General features: G+C 47.7%; 2 protein-coding genes across 2 annotated transcripts in view; both read right to left on the bottom strand.

Moving 5' to 3' along the window:
* Positions 1–22,458, bottom strand: part of LOC128062818 (zinc finger protein 850-like) — a 782,010-nt gene that overhangs the window by 31,829 nt on the left and 727,723 nt on the right. The window lies entirely within an intron of this gene.
* AURKC (aurora kinase C) lies at positions 15,542–19,074 on the bottom strand. Its single transcript, XM_052655290.1, has 7 exons — positions 18,954–19,074; positions 18,814–18,853; positions 18,378–18,569; positions 17,855–17,993; positions 17,161–17,309; positions 15,894–16,068; positions 15,542–15,721 (listed from the first exon to the last, which is right to left on the bottom strand). The coding sequence occupies exons 1-7, from the start codon at positions 19,000–19,002 to the stop codon at positions 15,551–15,553; spliced, it is 915 nt and encodes a 304-aa protein (XP_052511250.1). The 5' UTR covers positions 19,003–19,074; the 3' UTR covers positions 15,542–15,550.

The raw sequence follows: 22,458 nt of genomic DNA, 5'->3' as shown, positions 1-22,458 counted from the left end.
TCATTGCATTTGAAGAGACTTTCCTCTTCCTGAATCAGGGGATCTTTAACTGATTCACAGGAGTCATGGTCATGGACAGCACCCCCTGGAGGGACTGGCTCCTCTACGATCCTTGAACACACACCACCAGCTGTCCCTAAGCTGCCATGTACACAGCTTGGATTCCCAGGGAGCTTCCCGTTCTGGGGTTCTATCTCTGGTCTCAAGCATCCTTCATGCCTTTCCAATGGCTCTTCTTGATCATTGATTTGGCCCAACTGGGAGTCCTCTGAAACTCTTTGTGTTAGCTGTTCTTGGACTGAGGCTCCCTCAAACACGGATGGCTCAGAAGTGGTAGATTCTCTGGTCTTGGGTTTTCCTTTGTCACCTGAAAGAAATTCAACATACAGAAAGGCCTGTTAATGATGCCAGCATGGAAGATCAATATTTCAGTGTAAAAACTGAAGATGAAAATAGAGCCTCTGTGTCTGCCATGTTTCCCTACCTCTGAATCCCAGGATAACAATTTATTTCTCTCCTGATCTTGGACTGTTAAAACCTTGAAAGAGGGGCCCAGAGGAGTGGCTGTGTGAGGGGATGGGGTGCTGGAAAAAGACACAGTCAATTCCAGACTGGATAGTTATGCAAATAAATAATTCATGTGGGTCCAGACAGTTTATGCTGAAGAGATGACTCAGTTCAAAACCTGAAAGACCAACTATATGATCAGAAGGCTAAGGTTTGAGCCATAAGATAACAACTAGGAAACAGACAAAGGGAAGGCAAGGCACTGAGTCACACAGGCACTGACTTAATCAGTTGTGTTTATGTAATGAGAGTCAGTGGAATTCTTATGTTGGCAATACTCCATGCATATATTGCCATACATCAATGCCAAGAGGCTACTGAGTCTGATGATGGTAGCTAATGTTTAGAAGCCCTCCAAAATCTGTTAAAAAAAAAAAAAACATCTACTGAAAACTTATTGGACAAAGGCTTTGCAACAACTATCTTATAAAAGCTCAAGGAGCAAAAGAAAGATACAGAGCAAGTCAAGAAAACTAGGTAAAAACAAAATGGAACTATCAATACAAAGAAAGAAAACCTAAAAAGAAATGAAAAAGAGGGAATTCCCACAGGTTCAGTAGTTAAGACTCCAGGCTCTCACTGCCAGGGACCCAGGTTCAATCCCTGGTCAGGGAATTAAGATTTCACAAGCCACAAAGTGCAGTCAGAAAAAGAAGAGAGCGAAAGAAATGACAAGGAAACTCAGGAGCAAAAACTTCATTAACTAAAGTGAAAAACTCACTGGAATGATTCAAATGAAAATTTATATAGAAAAAAGAAATAATCTGCCAAGTTGAAGATAGAATAATGTTAAATATTGAGTCTAACAAACAGACAGAAAGAAAAGATTGAACAATACTGAGTAGAGCCTAAGGCACCTGTGATACACTTAATGAACCAACATACTCACTGAGACATTCCCAGAAAGACAAGAGATAAAGGATCAAAGAGAGTATCTGAAGAGCTGAAGACGTTCCAAAATGGATGAAACATCCAAGAAGTTCAATGAATTCCAAGAAAAATAAACTCAGACACACACTGAGGAAACTGCAAACAAACTTTTGTAAGCCAAAGAAAAAGTATAGCAAGTATGAAGCAACCTGTTATATACAAGCGATTCTCAATAAGATTATCAGATTTCTCATCAGAAACTTGGGAGGCCACAAAGCAGTGGTTCAATATATTCAAGTGTGAAAGAAACAAAAAGTGTCAAGTAAGAATCCTGTATCCGGCAAAACTGTCCTTCGAAAGAACAAGGAAGAAATTAAGATGTCTCAATATACAAAAGTTGGAGGGGTTTGTTACCACGGGGTCTGCTTTGTAAGAAATTCTTCAGGAGGACTTCCAGGGTGAAATGTAAGAACACTAGCCAGTAATTCAAAGCCATATGAAGAAATAAAGAGCTTTATAATAGTAAATACATGGGCAGTTATAAAAGAATTATTTTATAGCTCTACATTGTGTATTTACATGATTTAGAAGATTGTTTTTTAAAAGTATTAACCTAAAGGCTAGTATTATTATAACTTTAGTTTCTAAGTCCATGTATAGCTTCCTAGAAATTTAAGACACTAACACATTTAAAAGAATTAGCAGTTTTAAGTTTCCAGATGTACAACACATAAAGATGTAATTTTGTGACACAAACACTTGAAAGGGGCAATGGCAGAGATGTAAAGGATTTCTGTTGTTGCTGAAGTGAGGCTGGTATAAAATCATATAAACATTAAAACTTTAATACAGACATCAAATATAATCCCATGATAGCCATAAATACCTAGAGAACGTATGCAGAAGGAAATGAAAAATGAATTTAAATGTTTCACTATAAAATATCAACCAGACTATAAAGCAAGAATGAGAATACACATAGAAATCAAATATCAAAATGACAGAAGTCTCTCCATATCAACAATCACTTTAAATGTAAATGGCTAAACTCTTCAATTAAAAGACAGAGATTAGCAGAATTGAGAACACACGATCCAACTATATGCTTTCCACTAGAGACTCACTTCAGATACAAAGACACAAACAGTCTAAAAGTCAAAAGGTGGAAGAAGACTCTGTACAAATACTAACAAAGAGAGCAGACAAAATTGTCCACATTAAAATCAGACAAAACAGACTTTAAATCAAAAAAGATTACAAGCAACAATGAAAAATATTATATAAGTAAAAGCTATAATACAGCAAGAAAATATAATTGTAAACAACTATATAATGAAAGAACATCAAAATACATGAACCAAAGAATGAAAGAATGGAAGAGAGAAAGAGACAACACTACAAAAAAACACGGAGACTTCAATATCCCATTCTGAATAATGGAGAACACAACCAGACCAAGGATAAGTAAAGAAACAGAAGACTTAACATAAACCAACTGTATCTAACAGATACGTACAGAACATTCTACACAACAACAATAGCATACACATTCTTCTCACGTAAACATGGAACATTTTCCAAAACAGACCACAGGTTAAATCACAAATTAAATCTCAATAGATTTAAAAAGATATCAAACAAACTATGATTTGTTTCTAATGAAGACAAAACAAAATACCAAAACTTACAGGATGCAGTGAGTGCAGTTGTTAAGAGGGAGATATGTAGCTATAAACACTTTCAGTGAAAAAGAAAAAAGATCTCAAGTCAACAGCCTAACTTAACAACTTCAGCAGGAAAAGAAAGACAAACTAAACCCAAACTAAAGACAAACAGGCAATGGAAAAATAACAGAGAGTCCAGGAAACACACACACATGGAGCTCTGGGGAATGGAAGAGAAGGGAGTAGCTCACAGTAAAAGCAAAGAATATACAGTAAATGGAGCTAGAAAAATGGGGGACACGCTGGGAAGCAGAATACCGGATTCCTGTCTCACACTATCCTCAAATTCTACCTCACACCAGAAAGAGTTAAATGTCAGGTGCCAAGCTTAGAACATCTTATAATGAGAACATCTTTTTGATATCAGGGATGGAGCAGCACCTGTAACTGATAAAAGTATCAGTAACATACAAAAGTCCCTAAAAACAAGTCAAACAAAGTTAACAGAACACCTGGCATTTTCGATGAACTGACATTTCAAAGAAGAAAATACAGTTGTTCATCAGTATCCACAGGGGAATAACTGGTATCAGACACTTCCTGCTCAACACCCAAATCCAAAGATGCTCAAGTCCTTTACTTAAAATGGCAGTTTTTGCACATAACCTACACACATCCTCCTGTGTACTTTAAATCGTCTCTAGAGTGCTTGTAATATCTAATACAATGTAAATGCTATGTAAATAATTGCCAGCACAAGGCAAACTTAAGTGTTGCTTTTTCGAGCTTTCTGGGATTATTCTTTTCCCCCAGTCTCTTCAATCCATGCTTGATGAATAGAGTCAGAACGTGCCAATGAGGAGGACAACTGTACAAATGGGCAGATAATTACATGATGAGAAGCTAAAGCTTGTGAACAATTAAGGAAATGCAAGGCAAGCTCACCTAAGACACAATTTTGTCAGTTTGTTAAGCAAAAATAAACGTGCCTGAGAGCATGAAGGACAGAACAGGACGCAGTCAGTGGAATCTAGAGAAGTCTAGATAGGCAGATCTCTTTTAGAAAACCACTGCAATTGTCACCTAAACTTGAAAGTTTGCACAGGCTACAATCCAACAATTTTACTCCTAGAAATAACAAAAGACAGGCCTAATCATGTGCAAGATGGCCAATACATACAAATGTTCTTGGCAGCACTGTTTGTGAGTGACGAAATGTAAACAATGAAATGCCCTAGAGAGTGGATGAATATGAAACAGGAATATTTTTTTATTTACTTGCTTCAAGTGGAAGAAACGTGGGCACATTTTTATGTTGAGTAGACATGGATAAAGTTACTAAGGGGCTTCCCTGGTGGCTCAGAAGGTAAAGCATCTGCCTGCAATGTGGGAGACCTGGGTTCGATCCCTGGGTCAGGAAGATCCCCTGGAGAAGGAAATGGCCACCCACTCCAGCATTCTTGCCTGGAAAATCCCATGGACAGAGGAGCCTGGCAGGCTACAGTCCCTGGGGTCGCCAAGAGTCAGACAAGACTGAGCGACTTCACTTTCACTTTTAAAGTTACTGAACAAGCAGTAAATAAGAAATACTTTTGCTAAAAGGTGTAACCTAGACTCTGGTTCAAGAACTGGCCATGAAGTGTGCCAAGATCTCCTCCGCCAGGTGAAAGGAAAACTACAGCCTGGGAACCTGAGTGCAGAAGGGCTGAGGACCAAGCAAGAGTTGACTGTGGAGTCTTGCTGACACCCCAGGGTCACGCGCCGAGACATCTGCACTGGGGAGGCAGTCACTGTCGGGACGGCCGGATGCAGGGCTGCTGGAGGTGGGGGCGAGGGTCTGGGGCGGCATCCAGTCTCCAACCTGCGCGGACGGCAGGACCATGTGCTCGAGCGTGGGAGGGGAGGAGTGAGCACCGGGATGGGTTCTCTGCCAGGCAATGTGCTCACTGGCTGCCTCTGAGATCCTCAGGTGGAGGTGTGTGGAGAGCAGGGGGCAGAGGCTGGGAGGCCCCTCGGAGGGGCCGCCGAAGGCCACACACAGACGCTCACAGGCCAGCCGGGCCACCGAGTGACTAGGAGTGGAAAGAGCACGCCGCTGCAGCAGCCCCAGCACCACATGACGGCGCCAGTGCCCTCAGCAGCCCAGACGTGGGCACACAGGACAAACGTCACTGGGAGGCTTTGCCCAACAGGAGGGGACGGGCGACAGGGGACAGGGGAGGGCTCCTAAGTGTCTGAAACCATAGTTCGGGAAAGGGGAAGCAGAGGAGGGCTGGAGAGGCGCTGGGAGGGGAAGACGTGAGCCACACTGCTCACCATGACTAACGGGACGTGGCGGTACCAGCAGCTCACTTCCCACGAGACACCGACTACGGCACAGACCCTGTGCCGAGCACTTTTATGTTCTAAAACTGCACACCCCCAGCAACCCCAGGACAGAGCGACTATCGCGACTGGCGCCTTCAGGAGCAGACCCCCCCCCCCTCACCAACCTCCTGCTCCTCTCCTGGGACAGAGGGCTCAGTCACAGCTCCCTGCCCACCCCCCAAGTGTGGCCAAGAGCCCGGTGCCTTCCAGTGGAGCCATCAGAGGGCTGGTGTTTATGGGAGTCAGAGTAGCGTCATTCCCCCACTTCTCTGCTGGCTGCAGGGGGTCAGGACAACCTGAAGTCCCATACTGACGACAGAACGAGCCCGGGGCCCCAAGCGGCCGTGTGCTGCAGAGCTCCCCATGTGCCGCAGAGTTCCCCGTAACCCGCAGGGCTCCCCGTGACCCGCAGGGCTCCCCGTGACGCTCAGGGCTCCCCGTGACCCACAGAGCTCCCCGTGACCCACTGGGACCGGGTATGAGTCAGAAACAGCGCCTCCACGTGCTTGAGTACCAAGATGCCGGAGTCCCTCTGACACAGCAGCCAGGCTGTAACTCAGCCGAACTGACGCGCAGACACAAGGAGATCCCGAATTCCACTGGGACCACCGAGCTGGTGGTCAGCACCCAGGCCTGAAGCCCAGGACACATCTGAGCTCGTACACTGCTGTCCTCAGCAAGGACAGAGGGACCTGGGGTCAAAGGGCTCCGTGGCTTCCAGACCACTAGAGGCCCCAACAAGACGCTTCCCAGGGAACCAGGGCCAGTGGCTTCCGGCAGGGTCTCTGCCCACAGCTTGGCTCCTACCTGGACAGGTGCTTCGGGAGAGGTCTCTCTTCACCGTCCACAGCTCCTGCCCGTGCTCCAGCTGGTAGATCAGCTCAGGTCTGGGGACAGGACACCCTGGGCATGGAGAAAAAAGGAAGACACGGGGGCTTCTGTGAAAACTGGGAAAATCTCTCAGTCTCGTGTGAGATTTCAGGATGTGGACCTCAGAATGGAGCTGCTCCCATGCACACAAAATGTGGAACTGCGACCCAAAAACCAAAGACATGCCACACTGATAGGGAGCTTTTATTCCTAACACTAAATCAAAAGCTAATATACAGTTAACAATCATAGTCAAAGGACTGTGTTCAAGCAACTTAAATGCACTACATTACTTCAAAATTGAAATAGATTTATGATGTCATTTAAACAACTGACATATTTAAAATATTGACTCTTTTCGTTCAAAACAAGGTTACGTGTCTCCATTGTTTAGTTCTGTTTTTAGAACACAAGCAAAGTTTTGTATCGTTCTTCCTACAGACCACGGATGAGTTTATCCTAGGGTTTCCTCACAGCATTCTCAGCAAGTACACATTATGATCAGAACTTTTTCTTTTCTTAGCCATGTACGACCCTAGTTCACTGACCAGCGATCAAACCATCACCCTCTGAATTGGGAGGGCAGAGACTTAATCATTGAACCACTATTTTTTTTAAAATTAAAGTTCATTTACAATGTCATGTTTGTTTCAAGTATACAAGAAAAGTGATTCACATACACAAATACCCACATTGCTTTTCAGATTCTTTTCCATTATAAGTTATTATAAGATATTAAATATAGTTCCCTGTGCTATATTAGAACCTTGTTATCTATTATTATATACAGAGGTGTGTATCTGTTGATCCCAAACTCTTAATCTATCCCTCACCACACCTGCTTTCCTCTTTCGTAACCATAAGTTTGTTTTCTGAGTCTGTGAGTAGCACTATTTTATAGATAAAAATCATACAGAAAGCAACAATCAGGCAGATAATGTGATCTGCCCAAGAGCCCACAAGTGGTGAGCAGCTGGGCTGACACGGAGCCCAGGCCTAACCATCTCGGCTCTGTGTGCTGCTCCACCACAAAGCTACACAAGCCTGCTCCCGAAGGTGCTGAGTCCAGGCCTGAGATGATGACAATCCTGATGAGTAACGACAGGAGCGGTGGTGGTGAGGTTCGCAATGCTACCCTGCACAAAACCTGGTCACTCAAGGCACGGTTCTGACCCTTTCCAGAAAGTGACCCACTTACCCGTTGCAGACCTGGGAATTAAACTCCACCTTACTCCAGTTTACCACGGAGAACCCCGAGGCCCAGATGGGGTCTGTAATTGCCCAGGACCACACAGTTTTTAAGGTGCAAAGCGGGGACTGAGCACCAGAGTCTGCCTCTGACCCTGGTCTCCCCAATACCACATTGAGGAGGAAACAGCAGACACCCCTGAGTGGGGCCAGCATTCTGAGGCCAAGTGCGGAGCAGCTGTGAGGGAGGGATGTGAGCACCGAAGTGCAACCACTGGAAGCAGGGCCGGAGAGGGGCAGACTCAGGAGACTTCAGCATTTCATGAACTGGGAGAAAATAATACAACCGGGACTCCTGCACAGGGACGTGGTCACACCTACTGCCATCAGTATTTCACTAAAGAAAGGACTTTTACATCAAAGGAACCCCACAGAGGACAGCTTCACAAAGTGAAGGTACACGTTCCTTACTGTTCAGGTTCCACTGTACGAGGCTCACCACCGAAGCCAAATTCCCCTGACTCTGCTGAGGGCCAGGCGAGCCCGAGGGTCACACGGGAGGAGCAGAACAGTGCCCGGACTCGGCCTGCTGTGCGGTCAGTCAGCGACCAGCGTGAGCTCTGACCAGTATTCACAGTAACACCGGTGCTACAAGTGACCCACTTTTTCTGTTTCTCATATCCCTTCAAAAAGGGATTCCTGTACAGCTCTGGTGAATGGGAAACAGAAACCCAGAGGCTGACAAGTTGATGATAATTCAACCTGAAAATGCAGCCAAGGGATCCAACAGTGAGGGTTAAGGGCCAGTGAGCTTGCACCGCTGCTCAGGGATGCCCCCCTGTTGAAGAGGGGAAATCAGCAACAGTTGGGGGGAAGAGGAGTTAAGTACTGAACCAGATTTTCCCTAAAAAATCAGGAGGCAGGAAAAAGAATAAGCGAAGGCCTTCCTCAGGGTCGTTCCCAGTGCCCCTGATGAAATGTCCATGAGCCTTCAGAAATGGGGCTTCTCAGCCTCTGGACAACTGACATTCAGATCCAGAAAGTTCTTTGCTGAGGAGAAGGGGAGAGAATGTGTCTCCCCTGCACAGTGTAAGGATGTGTGGAGGCGCTCCGGGTCTTCACTCAGTAGGTGCCTGTAGCAACTCCATCCCAGTGGTGACAACCTAAGTGCCCCTGGGGAAGGAGAACTGCTGGCTTAGAGGATATAAATCAGGTGACAAGGGAGAGCTAGAGTGATGGGGAGGGACTGCTGAGAGAGTTTGTGCTCAGGAAACAGTTGGTGAGGAAACAAGGTGGCCATGTGCAGAGAAGAGATGGCCACGTGAGAAGCCAAAATGCCCAAGAACCCCACCAGGAAAGCAGAACAGCAGCTCAGAGGCCTGAGGCAAACATGTCAAGTGTGTGCGGAAACAGCAAGATGCCAGTGGGCCCGGAGCCGTGTGCACGGGGAGAGCCTGGGGAGCCGGGTGGAGGGATCCGGGGTCCATGGTGGGCATTTTTGTTTAATTTTGTTATAAAATATCTAAATGTCAAGCTCTTCCTGATTTTGTTCAACCTCCTCTCACTGACACAGAACACAATCCCAGGTCTCTAAGAACAGGCCTGTCTCACCGAAGCCCTGGCTTTACAGCCCTCCCTTCCCTCAAACTGAGCGGCCTGACGGGGCCGTCCCCGAGCTGCTGTTTCTCCACCATGGCTCTCCGGCCCGTGAGGACTGGGTCATCCTCAGCTGAGCGGGGCTGTGTCCACCCTCTGGTGCTGAGGGGCATCTCTGGACTCATCATCAGACCCCGGGACCACCCACCCCCACAGGTGACGGGCAGATGCGGCTGCAGACGCTGCCCGATGTCTCCTGGGCACAAAACCGCCACATGCCGAGAGGCACTCCTCTCCCAGCTTCTCCTTCTCAGACCAGCAGACGATCCCGGCCGAGACTGGGTGAACATGAGACACCCGTGAAGGCGCAGGAGGACAGAGAAGCCCCCTGACCGAGACCCTGCGGTTAGACAGGACCTGCTGGCACTGAAGGCAAAGGCCTCCTGGGGCCTCGGCTGCGCACCCTCTTCCTGGAGAACAGCCTGTCACCCACATCCTGTGCACTCGGCTGTAGGGGACGCTTGGGAACCGGTCTCATTCGGTCCGCTCCCTCTCTGGAATGTGGCCGGTCTGTGCTGGGCCCTGGGCTGAGAGGCTCAGGTGGTCACTTCCGCCTCACGGACACCCCCACCCCCACCCAGAGCCCTGCGGCAGAGAAAGAGCAACAGTATAAACACACAAAGCAGTAGAAACAAGGCATCTGGGAGCCCTGGAGAGCAGGGGTTGGGGTGGTCACTCCTGTCAAACTTGCTGGGGTCCAAAAACCATTCTGAAAAACAGGGACGTGAGCAAAGCCAGAGAAAGCCAGCCAGGCCGGGAGACCCAGAAGCCAGGGTGGAATCCTGGTTCTCCTATTTCAGTCCCATGTGGCCCGACTGGAAATGCTGCCTTTGGGTTCTGCTGAACATTCATTTCCTTCCACCACTTTCTAAGAGCCAAAGGCGAACTTTATTCAAAGAGACACAGAGACAGGAGGCAAGAGGAGGTGAATCTGAAACGTGAGTGAAGCTGTGAGGAAGCAGGAGGGAGGGGGGATTCCTGAGTCCTTCCTGACAAGCCAAGATGGAGCCAGGGTCTGGGATGAAGGAGGTGGCCAGGGCCCGCACAGCAGAGCGGGGGCCTTACCCAGAGACACCAGGAGGCCGCAGTTCTCCAGCATCACCTCCCGGTACAGGGTCCTCTGGGCCGGCTCCAGATGCCCCCACTCCTCCTGGGTGAAGGTCACAGCCACGTCATCGAAGGTCACAGACAGCTGGAATGTTAAATACAGATACTAGCATCAGCTTTGGGACGACTGGGTGGGATCAGAGCTTGTCTCTGCATCGCTGGTAAAGGAGCAGAAAGGTCAAGGCCCTCATCACCGGGCTCCTCTGCACTGGGCTGAAGGGGAGGTGGACAATGCTGTGGACATAACACAATACAGCCCTACTTCAGAGATACTGGGAGTGTGGTTCCCCAGCACTCCAAAAAATCAAGTCACATGATGTTTTTGGCTTCCCACTTCAAATAAAAGTTACGTTTAGGACTTCCCTGGTGTCCAGTGGTTAAGAATCCACCTACCAATGCAGGGGACACGGGTTTAATCCCTGGTCCACGAAGATGTCACATGCTTCGGGGCAAGTAGACCCGTGTGACACAACTACTGAAGCCCGTGAGCCCTAGAGGCCCTTCTCTGCAACAAGAGAAGCCACCACAGTAAGTCCACGCACAACAACAAAGAGTGGCCACCCTGCTCGCTGCAACGAGAGAAAGCCTGTACAGCAACAAAGACCCAGTGCAGCCAAAAATAAATAAAAGTTTTCCAATGCTTACACCGGACTGCGGTCTACTAAGGGTGCAATAGCACTATGTCTAAGACAATACTTTGGATGCCTTAATAAAAAAGTACTTTATTGCTAAAAAAGGCTAACCATCATCTTGCGCTGTAACCTTGCTGCGGGTAGAACATCTCAACTACTGTAAGAACTACCAAAATGTGACACAAAGACACCAGGAAAGCAAATGATGAAAAACTTGCTGGATGCAAGGTTGCCACAAACCTTCAATCTGCAATAAAAACAAACAAAAAACCACAGAATCTACAAAGCACAATAAAGAAAAGTATGACCACAGTGTAAAAGAGAAGCCTCCTAAGCAGGAGCCCTTGGAAAATGACGAAAGTCAATGAAAACGACACTAGGACTGAGAGATGCAGACAGAAAGGGTGCTTCAATGTCAGAGGAATGCGTGCACGGTGATAATAATAACACAAATGATGTTAACAACAGCAGCAGGGGCTACCCAGGTGGCTCAGTGTTAAAGAACCCACCTGCCAATACAGGAGACTCGGGTTCAATCCCTGGGTCAGGAAGATCCCTGGAGAAGGGAAAGGCAACCCACTCCAGTATCTCTGGTGGGAAATCCCATGGACAGAGGAGCCTGGCAGGCTACAGTCCCATGGGGTCATGAAGTGTGAGACAGGGCTGAGCAACTGAACAACAACCACCTGAGCTTCACTGGTCCTGCTAGTTGCCTGCCCCATGCTGAGAGCATTATGTCATGCCTAAAAGCAACTAAAAGGACTTCCCTAGCTGTCCAGTGGCTAATACTCCACACTCCCAGTGCACAGGTCCCAGGATCAACCCCTGGTCAAGGAACTAGACCCCACATGCCACAACTAAGAGTTCACGTGCCACAGCTAAGAACCTGCACAGCCAAACAAATAAACATTAAAAAAAAAAAAAAAGCAACTAAGCCCCTAGCTCTCAAGTCATCGTTTTCACCAGTGACTCCTAACTAAAAACACTCCACAGAGTCTGCCTTGTTCATCTTACTCCCACCACCATATACTGGACACATTCTCCTGAAACATGCAGCAGATGCAGGACCACATCCCTGTATGATCAGAACCACTAAGTAAACATAAACAATTCAGCCACCCCACTCTCAGATGAAGAGCCCTACTACCGCAGACCCACCATTTAAATGCTCCAAGACATTGGCTCACGGTTTTTTCACCTTACACATTCAATGCTCACATCTTTGTGTATCAAGTGTTTGGTTTTGTTTGCAGCGCTGCTCAGCTTGTGGGACCCTAGCTCCCCAACCAGGGATCAAACCCAGGCCCTTGGCAATGAGAGCGCAGAGTCCTAACCCCTGGACCACCAGGGGATCCCATTAGTTTTCTTGAGTTAATACTTCAATTAAAGATGTGGAAATTCCTAATAAACTGTTCATACATAGGAATCCTGCAATATTACTCATTTCTGGTGTTAGATAAACTGTTATCACTAGGGACATTTGGGGCAGGTAGGTAAAGAGAAACAAAATTAACCAGGGCCTCAACAATGACTATCAGATGATATGTTTAATTAATTAAAACTCTCTAAGGAAGGGGACAGGGGACTTCCCTGGTGGTCCAGTGGCTAAGACTCAGTGCTCCCAAAGCAAGTTCCATCCCTGGCTAGGGAACTGTGATCCCACATGCTGGTGTACCTAAATAAAAAAATAACTCAAAACTCTCTGGCATATAATCCAACAGCACCCTCCATGACTGTTTAAGCGTGCACCTATGGATGGGCTTTCTCTGGTTGGTCTACGTTAGAAGTGGGGAAAAGAATTAGGGAAAGGGTTAATTATTAATCAAGTCCTGGCCATTTGCGGCCGAGGATACAATTGTCACTGCTTCTCCTCCTGGAAGCTCTCTCTAGAGATAGGAATTTGACTTCAGGCAAGTCTGACTTAGACCGGGCAGGACTCCTGGGTTATTGACTGTAGATGACGGGCTGGGTTCCTAGGCAGGTTATTTGCCAAAGTTTCAATTTTATACGCCATCTGTTTCCCATTTGTATATTCTGGCTTGCGTGTTCTAGGACTAGAGATAGACGAGCCAGCTCCACTGGTCTCACACAAACACAACTGCAGAGAAACTCAATGCCTCTCCTGAATTCCACCCAGCTCAGGGGCTCTCTCCGAATCAGCAACGCCAGAAACACCGTCCACTCACCCGCGCCGGGTCCATCCACGCCGCCGCCATCATGGGCCCCTGAGGAGATAGCGGGACCCGGAGAGGCGGCGACAGAGGCGAGTCCCGCGGGTTCAGCCGACCGCCGCTCGTTCCTTGCTCTGGGTGAGGTGGCCGATCACGCGGAGGCTCACAGCCAGCTCGAACGCGCGCAAGGGAACCCAAGCCACCTTTCTGCTCATTTGCGAAGACGGCACTGGAAGAGGCCACAGAATAGTTTCACCCCTCCGACAGCTGGCGTGGACCGAGCCGTCGCACGCAAATGACGTCCGCCACCGGTGGGGCCGGAAGTCCCACCTCTCCGCAGGAAATGTCCCCCCCACCCCCGGGCCGTCATTGGCCCAAAGCCTGCTGCAGACGCGCGGTGTAGCACTTTCTGGGTAATGTAGTTTTTTCTGTGCAGACAACCGGCAATGGAGCGTGTTCCAGAGCTGCTCCCAGTGTTCCACTCTTTGCGATCCCACTGACTGCAGCACGTCAGGCTTCCCTGTCCATCACCAACTCCCAGAGCTTGCTCAAACTTATATGTCCATCGAGTTGGTGAACCCCATGAACAGTATGAAAAGGCAAAAAGAGCCGCTCTACCTCGATGTAAAATATTTAGGAGATCCGAAGCCCCGAATCAGACCCGCTTCACAGCGCGCACAGCTCGGGGGGAGCGAGGGAGCACTAACGGTGCAGGCGAAAAACCACGAATCAACGTATTGGCGCATTTTTTTCTTTTTTCGGCTGGGCACAGTGTTCAGAGTCCTAACTACTGGACCGCTAAGGAGTGCCCTTGGAGCATTTAAATGATAAATCTGCAATGATGGGACTGTTCATCCGAGAGAGGAGTGGCTGAATTGTTTGTATTTCCTTAGTGGTTCTAGTCTTACAGAGATGTGGTCCCGCCTCTGCTGGACATTTCATATTGAGAAGAATATTGAATATGGTGGTGGGAATAACAGGGCAAACTCTACATGGAGTGATTTTTAGTCAGAAGACACAGAGGTGAAAAAGATGCCTGCAAGGGTGGAGGACTTCCCTGGTGGTCCAGTAGCTTAGACTTGGCGATCCCAATGGAGGGGACCCGGGATTCCATCCCTGGTCAGGGAACTAGATCCCACAAGCTGTAACTAAGAGGTTGCATGCCCCAAGGAGATCAGAGATCCTGAGTGCCCTAAGACCTGCCACAGCCAAATAAACAATTATTTAGGGGGGAAAAAGCACCTGCAGTGAGCAAAGAACATGTTTGAGCTCCCCACTAGGTAGTCTGGATATTTACTCTTGCTTTCGAATTGTGGTGCTGAGGATGACTCCTGAGAGTCCCCTGGACTGCAAGATCGAACCCGTCAATCTTAAAGAAAATCAACTGTAAATATTCATCAGAAGGACTGATGCTGAAGCTCCAGTACTTTGGCCATCTGATCTGAAGCGCTAACTCACTGAAAAAGACCTGAATGCTGGAAAAGATTGAGAGGACAGGAGGAGAAGGGGGTGACAGAGGATGCGATGGTTGGATGGCATCACTGACTCAATGGACATGCATCTGAGCAAACCCTGGGAGATGGTGGAGGACAGGGAGACCGGGTGTGCTGCAGTCCATGGAGTCACAAGGAGTCAGACATGACTTAGCAACTGAACAGTCAGTTTTTGGTAGATGAAGGGAGGAGCTGCCACCAGAAGGACGTGGCGGGGCGGCTGGAAGAACACTTCTGCAACTGCTGCAAGCAGAGGTTAGATTTCAGAAGAGCCTGGAGATTGGTTTTTCCTAATGGAATCAGAATATGACAACAGCATACAAATGATAGTGAATTCATTTGAGAATCGGGTGGCATTGATGTGCAGCAACACGTTTTATCTTAGAGATGGCAGCATGTTGGATGTCAGTATAAAGAGAGTGGAATGTGTGATCACTGGGTTAATTAGTCCTGTTTTACAAAGGACATTCTCCTGAAAACCTGGGAAGAGTAAAGTGAACCTAGGGGCCCCTGAGATAGGGGGTAGGTAATGCACCCTTGGACTGCAAGGAGACCCAACCGGTCCATCCTAAGGGAGATCAGTCCTGGGTGTTCATTGGAAGGACTGATGCTGAAGCTGAAACTCCAATACTTTGGCCACCTGATATGAAGAGCTGATTCATTTGAAAAGACCCTGATGCTGGGAAAGATTAAGGGCAGGAGGAGAAGGGGATGACAGAGGAGGAGATGGTTGGATGGCATCACTGACACAATGGACATGGGTTTGGGTGGACTCCGGGAGTTGGTGCAACTAAGACCAGATGCAGCCAAACGGATGTTTTAAAAAGAGACTTGGTACAAAATGATTCAACTTTTATTAAGTATGATAATAAAATGATGCATCTTAGAAGAAACAAAAGGCAAGTGAGATACCAGAGCCAACGGTGCTCCATGAGCAATCCCAAAGGGATAGGGCTGGACAGGGCTCAGAAAGCCCGCTGAACAGATGGGGGCAGCACCCTCTGAGAGTGGGCCTGGATCCATGGGTGCTCCAAGACCCGGACCAAGGGCAGCCTCTCCAAGGGCTGGAATCTGAGAAGCTTGGAGATCAGGTCCCGAGCCCCCGAAGACATTGATGGAGGAAACCTTAAATCTACCTGATGAGGCCAGAGAAGGAGAAGTGTGGTTAATTTCCTTGATCCACTCAAGGCACTGTCCTAGATGTTGGTAGACCACCACTGTGTGTGCCCCAGGCTCCGCAGGCCCACCCACCTCCCCATGCCCTACCAACCAGTTCCCGCATGAATGCCCAGAGTGTGGCCATCCCACCTTGAGGATGCGTCTGTAGGTCTCACTAGTGGAGGCACTCTCAAAGGGTGGATTTCCTACCAGCAACTCGTAGCAGAGCACCCCAATGCACCATAGATCCACCTTCTCATCGTATGTTCTCCCCTCAATCATTTCTGGGGGCAAGTAGTCCAGCGTCCCACACGTGGTCCTTCTCCTAGAGGGTTGCGGAGAAACGGGCACTAAGTACAAGAGAAGCTGTCCGTGCCCAGCTTCCAGGCCCAGGCAGTCCCCTCCCAAGCACAGAAATCAGGAAACACCAAGTTTTAACATGCATCAAGGTTTGGAAAACACAAGTACTGGGACCCATCAATTCCATATTCTGAGATTCTTTCTACAATTATTTATATTTAGCTCATGATCCAGGAAGTTTTCACAAGGAAGATTTGGAACAAACTGATGGTGCAACAAGAGAGACCAAGTAAATTAGTTATGCTTTTTTTTTTCAAATTTTAAACTTTTTATTTTGTACTGGGGTATAGCTGATTAAAGAATCTCCCTGCAATGCAGGAGACCTGGCTTCACTTCCTGGGTCAGGAAGATCCTCTGGAAAAGGAAATATCAACCTTCACTTCAGTATTCTTGCCTGGAGAATTCCATGGACAAAGGAGCTTGACGGGCTACAGTCCACGGGGTTGCAAAGAGTCAGACACGGCTGAGTGACTTTCACTCATATAGCTGGTTAACAATGTTGCGGTAGTTTCAGGTGAACATCGAAGGGACTCAACCATATGTATACATGTATTTATGTGCATGTGTGTGTGTGTTAAGTCACTTCAGTCACTTCTAGCTCTTTGCAGCTCCATGGACTGTAGCCTGACAGGCTCCTCTGTCCATGGGATTCTCCAGGCAAGAATACTGGAGTGGGTCGCCATGCCCTCCTCCAGAGGATCTTCACGACCCAGGGATGAAACCCACATCTCTTGCATGGGTAGGCAGGTTCTTTGCCGCTAGCGCCACCTGTGAAGCCCTATATACATGTATAATTATGCTTTGTTGATAGAGTAAAATTTGTGGAATTATGGCACAATAGTTCTTGATGTACTTACATGGAAATTTATTGATAAACTTATATGTTAAGAGGATTTAAAACAAAAGGTATAGTGGAACCCCATTCTTTAGTCAACAAATATATATTAGAATATGCATTTCAAAAGGCAGTATTTAAATACAAACTCAGTTTGTGTCTGAGTCTTACATGTGAGATGAATTAAACTAGACCATCTTAACCGGCACCCACCGGACCGACCTCAGAGAGGGGGTGTGCACAGACCAGCCGAAGTCTGCGATCTTCACTTCACCCATGAGCCCCAGCAGCAGGTTCTCTGGCTTAATGTCCCTGTGAATCACCTTCTTTTCATGGCAGTAGATCAGAGCATCTGCCAACTCCTCTATTATCTGTGTGACACATGAAAAAGCAGTCTGGAAATGAAGCCAGCCACAAGACGATGATGACTGATGCTTGATTACCCATCTGGAGCCCTCCCAAAATTTCTTGCTTCCTATCTCTAGGTCAGTGCCACTCATTTGTTCAGTGAACTCCCTCAGAGCATTTCATGTTTCTTTCCATAAGGTAGTGCAGTTAGAGTCTGTTGCTCACAACCAAAGAATCCAAACTTATACACAGCACTTATTAATATTCTGGGGGTAATTATTAGAGCATCCACCTGGAGGAGGAAATGGCAACTCACTCCAGTATTCTTGCTGGGGAAACCCCTTGGACAGAGGAGTCTGGTGAGGGCTACAGTCCATGGGGTCACAAAGAATTGGACACGACTGAGCATTAGGGTGTCCAAATATGAAGTTGTAGGATGTAAGTCACTGTATATAATTTAGAGAATGAAACAAAGAAAGAAGCCACGTGGACACTCATGAAAGCCTCAAGCAGTGACCCCCCACACCAGCCCATAGTAAACTCGTGAACCTGAGCCCTCCCGCCTCACCGTGGCTGTACGCTGTTCGTCAAACGTGTGACTCCTTTGCAGCGCCTTGTAAAGCTCGCCCTTTGGGGCATATTCTAAAATCAGGTACACCCGGCGCGCATCATGGAAGTAGTTGTACAGGCGCAGGATATTGGGGTGTCTGGAGGACAGAAGGAATAAGTGTCAAGACTGCTCCCTAAAAAAACAAAACACAACTCCCCGAGGCCCAACTCATGATGCTATTATAAGTGGTCACACAGAGGGGCAAATTGTGCTGGGACCAATATAGGAACTGCTCCGTCTGCAAATTTGTGAGCGGAAAACGAAGCGGGTGTCAGAATTCGAGTGCCTGATGCAGGGAGCTTTACATGGTATAACTGGAATGAACTGCAGAGGGGGAAAAAACTTTAAGATGAAAGCCAAGGGGCTTATTTGGAGGTAGTACTGGGGGAAACGCTGAGTTCAGATGTCAGAGACGGAACAGGAAAACTAGAAAGAGAAAAAAATAAGAACCGGCACAGGAAACTCGTAAGACTCTCCTTACTGGAGATGGGCCTGGATTTCAACTTCCCTGCGCAGCTGGTGTTCCAGGCCTTCCTTCTCTATCTGGGACTTGAACAGGACTTTCAGGGCCACGATGAAATGGTTTTTCTTCAGGCGAGCCAGGTACACATTCCCAAATTTTCCCTTGCCGAGAGGACGCCCGATTTCAAAATCCTCAATTGTGAAACGCCGCCTGACAGGAAAGAAAGCAGAGCGCCTCAGTTTCGGAGGTGGGTGGAGAGTGAGGGGTCCCTCGTGCTCGCCTTCTGCTTTCACGGTTTCCCTCCCCGGGCCCCTTTTCCTTCTTAAGGGTTCAGCCCAGGGTGTTGGGTCCATAACTGTCGGTCCCCTAAGGCAACACTTCACACGTGCGGCTAGCTCTTCAACCCTCGGTCCCACTTCCCTTCCTCTTCCTGATAAAAAACAAAGGCGCTCACGTGGCTGGGGCTCCGGGCACCGATTGACCTGCTGCAGCTACTGAAAAAAGAAAAGAGATGTCCATCCTTTGTTCTGTGCACCCCCTCACCCCCAAAAGCCGACCCCAGGCCTGTCTTCTAAACACCCTCTACCCTTCCACCTGCGGGCTGCATCCCGCCCGCCTTCCTCGCAGTTCCTCGATGGCTCATGACCCGAGACGGTGCGGAGGAGGACGCCCTGCGGAGCTGGGTGTCCAGGCAGGAGGTAACATTCAGGTTGAGGCTCCTGTAGTCGCCACTTGCTCCCTCACAGACTCGGGGAACCAGCTGCGCGACAACCTACTCTCCGGAAAGCATCTCAGGGACTGAACCGGGGCGACTCTGTCGCCGAAGGCTAGGCTCTTTATACTAAGTGCGCTGGCCCCATTGGCCAACCAGGTAGTTCCTGGTTGGCTCCCATTGGTTAAAATTTCTGACGATTAGGAAGCATGCTCAATGGAAGAGGCAAGAATGAGAGCTTCCGGTCCGGCGATTGGGGGCGGGACTTAGGGCACTGGGCCAATGAGAGGGCCGGGCATGGAGCCAAGAAAGCGGGAAACGCCCCGAAAGACACAAGTGGAGAGAAAGGCATCAAGCAGGGAGTGGTGTGCAGAGTCTCTGCTGTTCAGTTCAGTTCAGTTCAGTCGCTCAGTCGTGTCCGACTCTTTGCGACCCCATGACTCGCAGCACGCCAAGCCTCCCTGTCCATCACCAACTCTCAGAGTTCACTCAGACTCACGTCCATCGAGTCAGTGATGCCATCCAAGCATCTCATCCTCTGCCGTCCCTTTCTCCTCCACCTTCAATCTTTCCCAGCATCAGGGTCTTTTCAAATGAGTCAGTTCTTCTCATCCGGTGGCCTAGGTATTGGAGCTTCAGCTTCAGCATCAGTCCTTCCAATGAATATTAAGGATTGATTTCCTTTAGGATTGACTGGCTGGATCTCCTTGAAGTCCAAGGGACTCTCAAGAGTCTTCTCCAACACCACAGTTCAAAGGCATCAATTCTTCGGCGCTCAGCTGTCTTTATAGTCCAACTCTCACATCCATATATGATTATGGGAAAAACCATAGCTTAGACTAGACAGACCTTTGCTGGCAAAGTAATGTCTCTGCTTTTTTATATGCTGTCTAGGTTGCTCATAGCTTTTCTTCCAAGGAATAAGTGTCTTTTAATTTCATGGCTGCGCTCACCCTCTGCAGTGATTTTTGGAGCTCAAGAAAATAAAGTCTGTCATATGTTCAGGTACTTTCTTTCTATTCCTAGTTTGTGGATTTTTTTTTAAAATCATGAATTCTGTCAAAGGCTTTTATGACATCAATTGAGATGATCATGTGGGCTTTTATCTTTCATTCTGTTGTCCTTCCATTACAGGAGTAAACTGCATTTGGTCATGGTGTATGATCCTTTTGATATGGTACTTAATTTGTTTTGCTGATATTTTGTGCAGGGTTTTTTCATCCTATTCCTAAGAGATATTTCTTTGTAGGTTTTTTTTTTTTTTTGGCTGCAGCCACTATCTGCAGTGATTTTGAAGTCCAAAAAAATAAAGTCTCTCACTGTTTTCTTTGTTTCCCCATCTATTAGCCATGAAGTGATGGGACCAAATGCCATGATCTTAGCTTTATGAATGTGAGTTTTAAGCCAACTTTTTCACTCTCCTCTTTCACTTTCATCAAGAGGCTCTTTAGTTCTTTGCTTTCTGCCATAAGAGTGGTGTCATCTGTATATCTGAGGTTATTGATATTTCTCCTGGCAATCTTGATTCCAGCTTGTGCTTCATCCAGCCTGGCATTTTGCATGATGTACTTACAGCCTTGACAGACTCCTTCCCCAATTTGGAATCAGTCCATTCTTCCTTGTCCGGTTCTAACTGTTACTTCCTGACCTGCATATGGATTTCTCAGGAGGCAGGTCAGGTGGTCTGGTATTCCCATCTCTTTAAGAACCTAAGAATATTCCATGGAATGCATAGTATCTGATTTTGGCTTCCCTTGTGGCTCAGCTGGTAAAGAATCCGCCTGCAATGTGGGAGACCTGGGTTCGATCCCTGGGTCAGGAAGATCCCTTGGAGAAGGGAAAGACTACCCACTCCAGTATTCTGGCCTGGAGAATTCCATGGACTGCATACTATCTGAATGAATGAACATGTATATAAATCTCTGAGTTAAGAAAGTCAGTGACATAAGGAGGTATGTGTGCTAAGTCCTTTCAGTCGTGTTCAATGTTATGCCCAAGTCGTGAAATCTCCCAATGACCACCAGGGAGCCGATACCGATGCAAAAGCAAGAGAGTTTTTATTACCAAGCTCAAGCTGGGGCTCCCACCGATACCGACGCAGCAGCTACAGGGAGGAACCCTGAGCTCTGGGTTACATTGCTTATATACAGTATTATCGCGCAAAAAATTCAAAAAAACAGGAGTCTCCGGGTCTGATTGGTCACCTTCTGGTGAAGGGTTAGGTGTTGAGTTCTGATTGGTTCTGCTTTCCCAGGCTTGACTCGAATTTCCTGGGCTGGCCAAGGGTTCTGATTGGTTCGCAGGTGGTGGGGTGAGGTCAGGGGATTTCCAAAGGCTCTTTTCCCGGAACCTTACAAAATGGAGTAGCTTTGATTCTTCATTCCCCCCTTCTCTAGGATCCAGGACAGACCCAATCATGGGTCTGAGGTCAGCTCTGTATTGTCTCCTGCTAAGGGGACCGTTGGCAGGGCCGCATATTGGGATCTGAGTACCATGAGCTACACTGTGTTGATGCAGTTTTTAATGAAGGCCCCTAGTTAGTTTAGTAAGCATGGCCTGAGGGTGAGTAGCAGTAACAAGATAATCAGGGGCCCCACCAAGGAGGGTATGAGAGTTGTGAACCAGGGGGATGAGTTGAACCAGGATTCAAACCAGGTTTGAGATATTTTTCTTTTTCTTTTTCTCTGACTCAGCCCTTTTCTTATCTTGGCCAGGGACTCCTTGACTACCCCTGAGTGATTCACATAAAAACAACATTCTTCCCCTAACACAGCACGTAGGCCCTCTGAGAGACTTCATACTCAAGATACTTCTTGGGAATTGGGGCGGAGGTCTCTTGCTTCTGTAACGTCTTCCTGCTGTGCATGGGCGTAGGCCTGCCTAATAGAGCAGAAGTCCCTCTCTACCTGATCTAAGTTGGGGTTTTCCACATCTGAAACCAGCTTCTACCCTTGTAGTAGCAGCAATTTAGTTGGCCCCTCTCAGAGATGAAACAGACAAGGGCCAAACAGGAGACCTAACAGGATGGTCATCTCTGGTCCCCGGAAACAGAAGGCAACATTTGGGGTGAGGGTTGCAGGCTTTGTGACCCCTTCTGATGGGTTGGTGGTGAGGCAACAGAGCTGTGCTCCAGGAATCTTGTGTTCAGTCTGAAGTTACCATCTTCCACCTGAATGGGGCCTCAAAGACATTGTTATGCATATTTCTTTGAGCAGGAACCAGGACTCTGGCTGGAGGCTGTACCAACCTTTGATTGTTTCTGTTTTTGTATCCCCTCCCTTCCCTGATTAGCAATTGTTTGAATCCATGCTTTGGAATTCAGCGAAGGCCAAGGAGGCTGAACAAAGTCTATATCCTACAGATAAGAAATGGAGAACACTGAACAGA

This window comes from Budorcas taxicolor, chromosome 18 (genome assembly GCF_023091745.1).
Source record: "Budorcas taxicolor isolate Tak-1 chromosome 18, Takin1.1, whole genome shotgun sequence".
Taxonomy (NCBI): domain Eukaryota; kingdom Metazoa; phylum Chordata; class Mammalia; order Artiodactyla; family Bovidae; genus Budorcas; species Budorcas taxicolor.
Note: the sequence above shows the minus strand (reverse complement) of the source record. Positions and strands in the feature narration are given on the sequence as shown.

Coding starts and splice junctions, on each gene's coding strand:
- AURKC (XM_052655290.1), bottom strand. CDS start 19,002: ATGAGCCATCGAGGAACTGCGAGGAAGGCGGGCGGGATGCAGCCCGCA. Junction 18,854..18,953: donor GGGCGGGATGCAGCCCGCAG/GTGGAAGGGTAG, acceptor TTCTTTTTTCAG/TAGCTGCAGCAGGTCAATCG. Junction 15,722..15,893: donor CCTACAGACGCATCCTCAAG/GTGGGATGGCCA, acceptor TGGCCTCATCAG/GTAGATTTAAGGTTTCCTCC.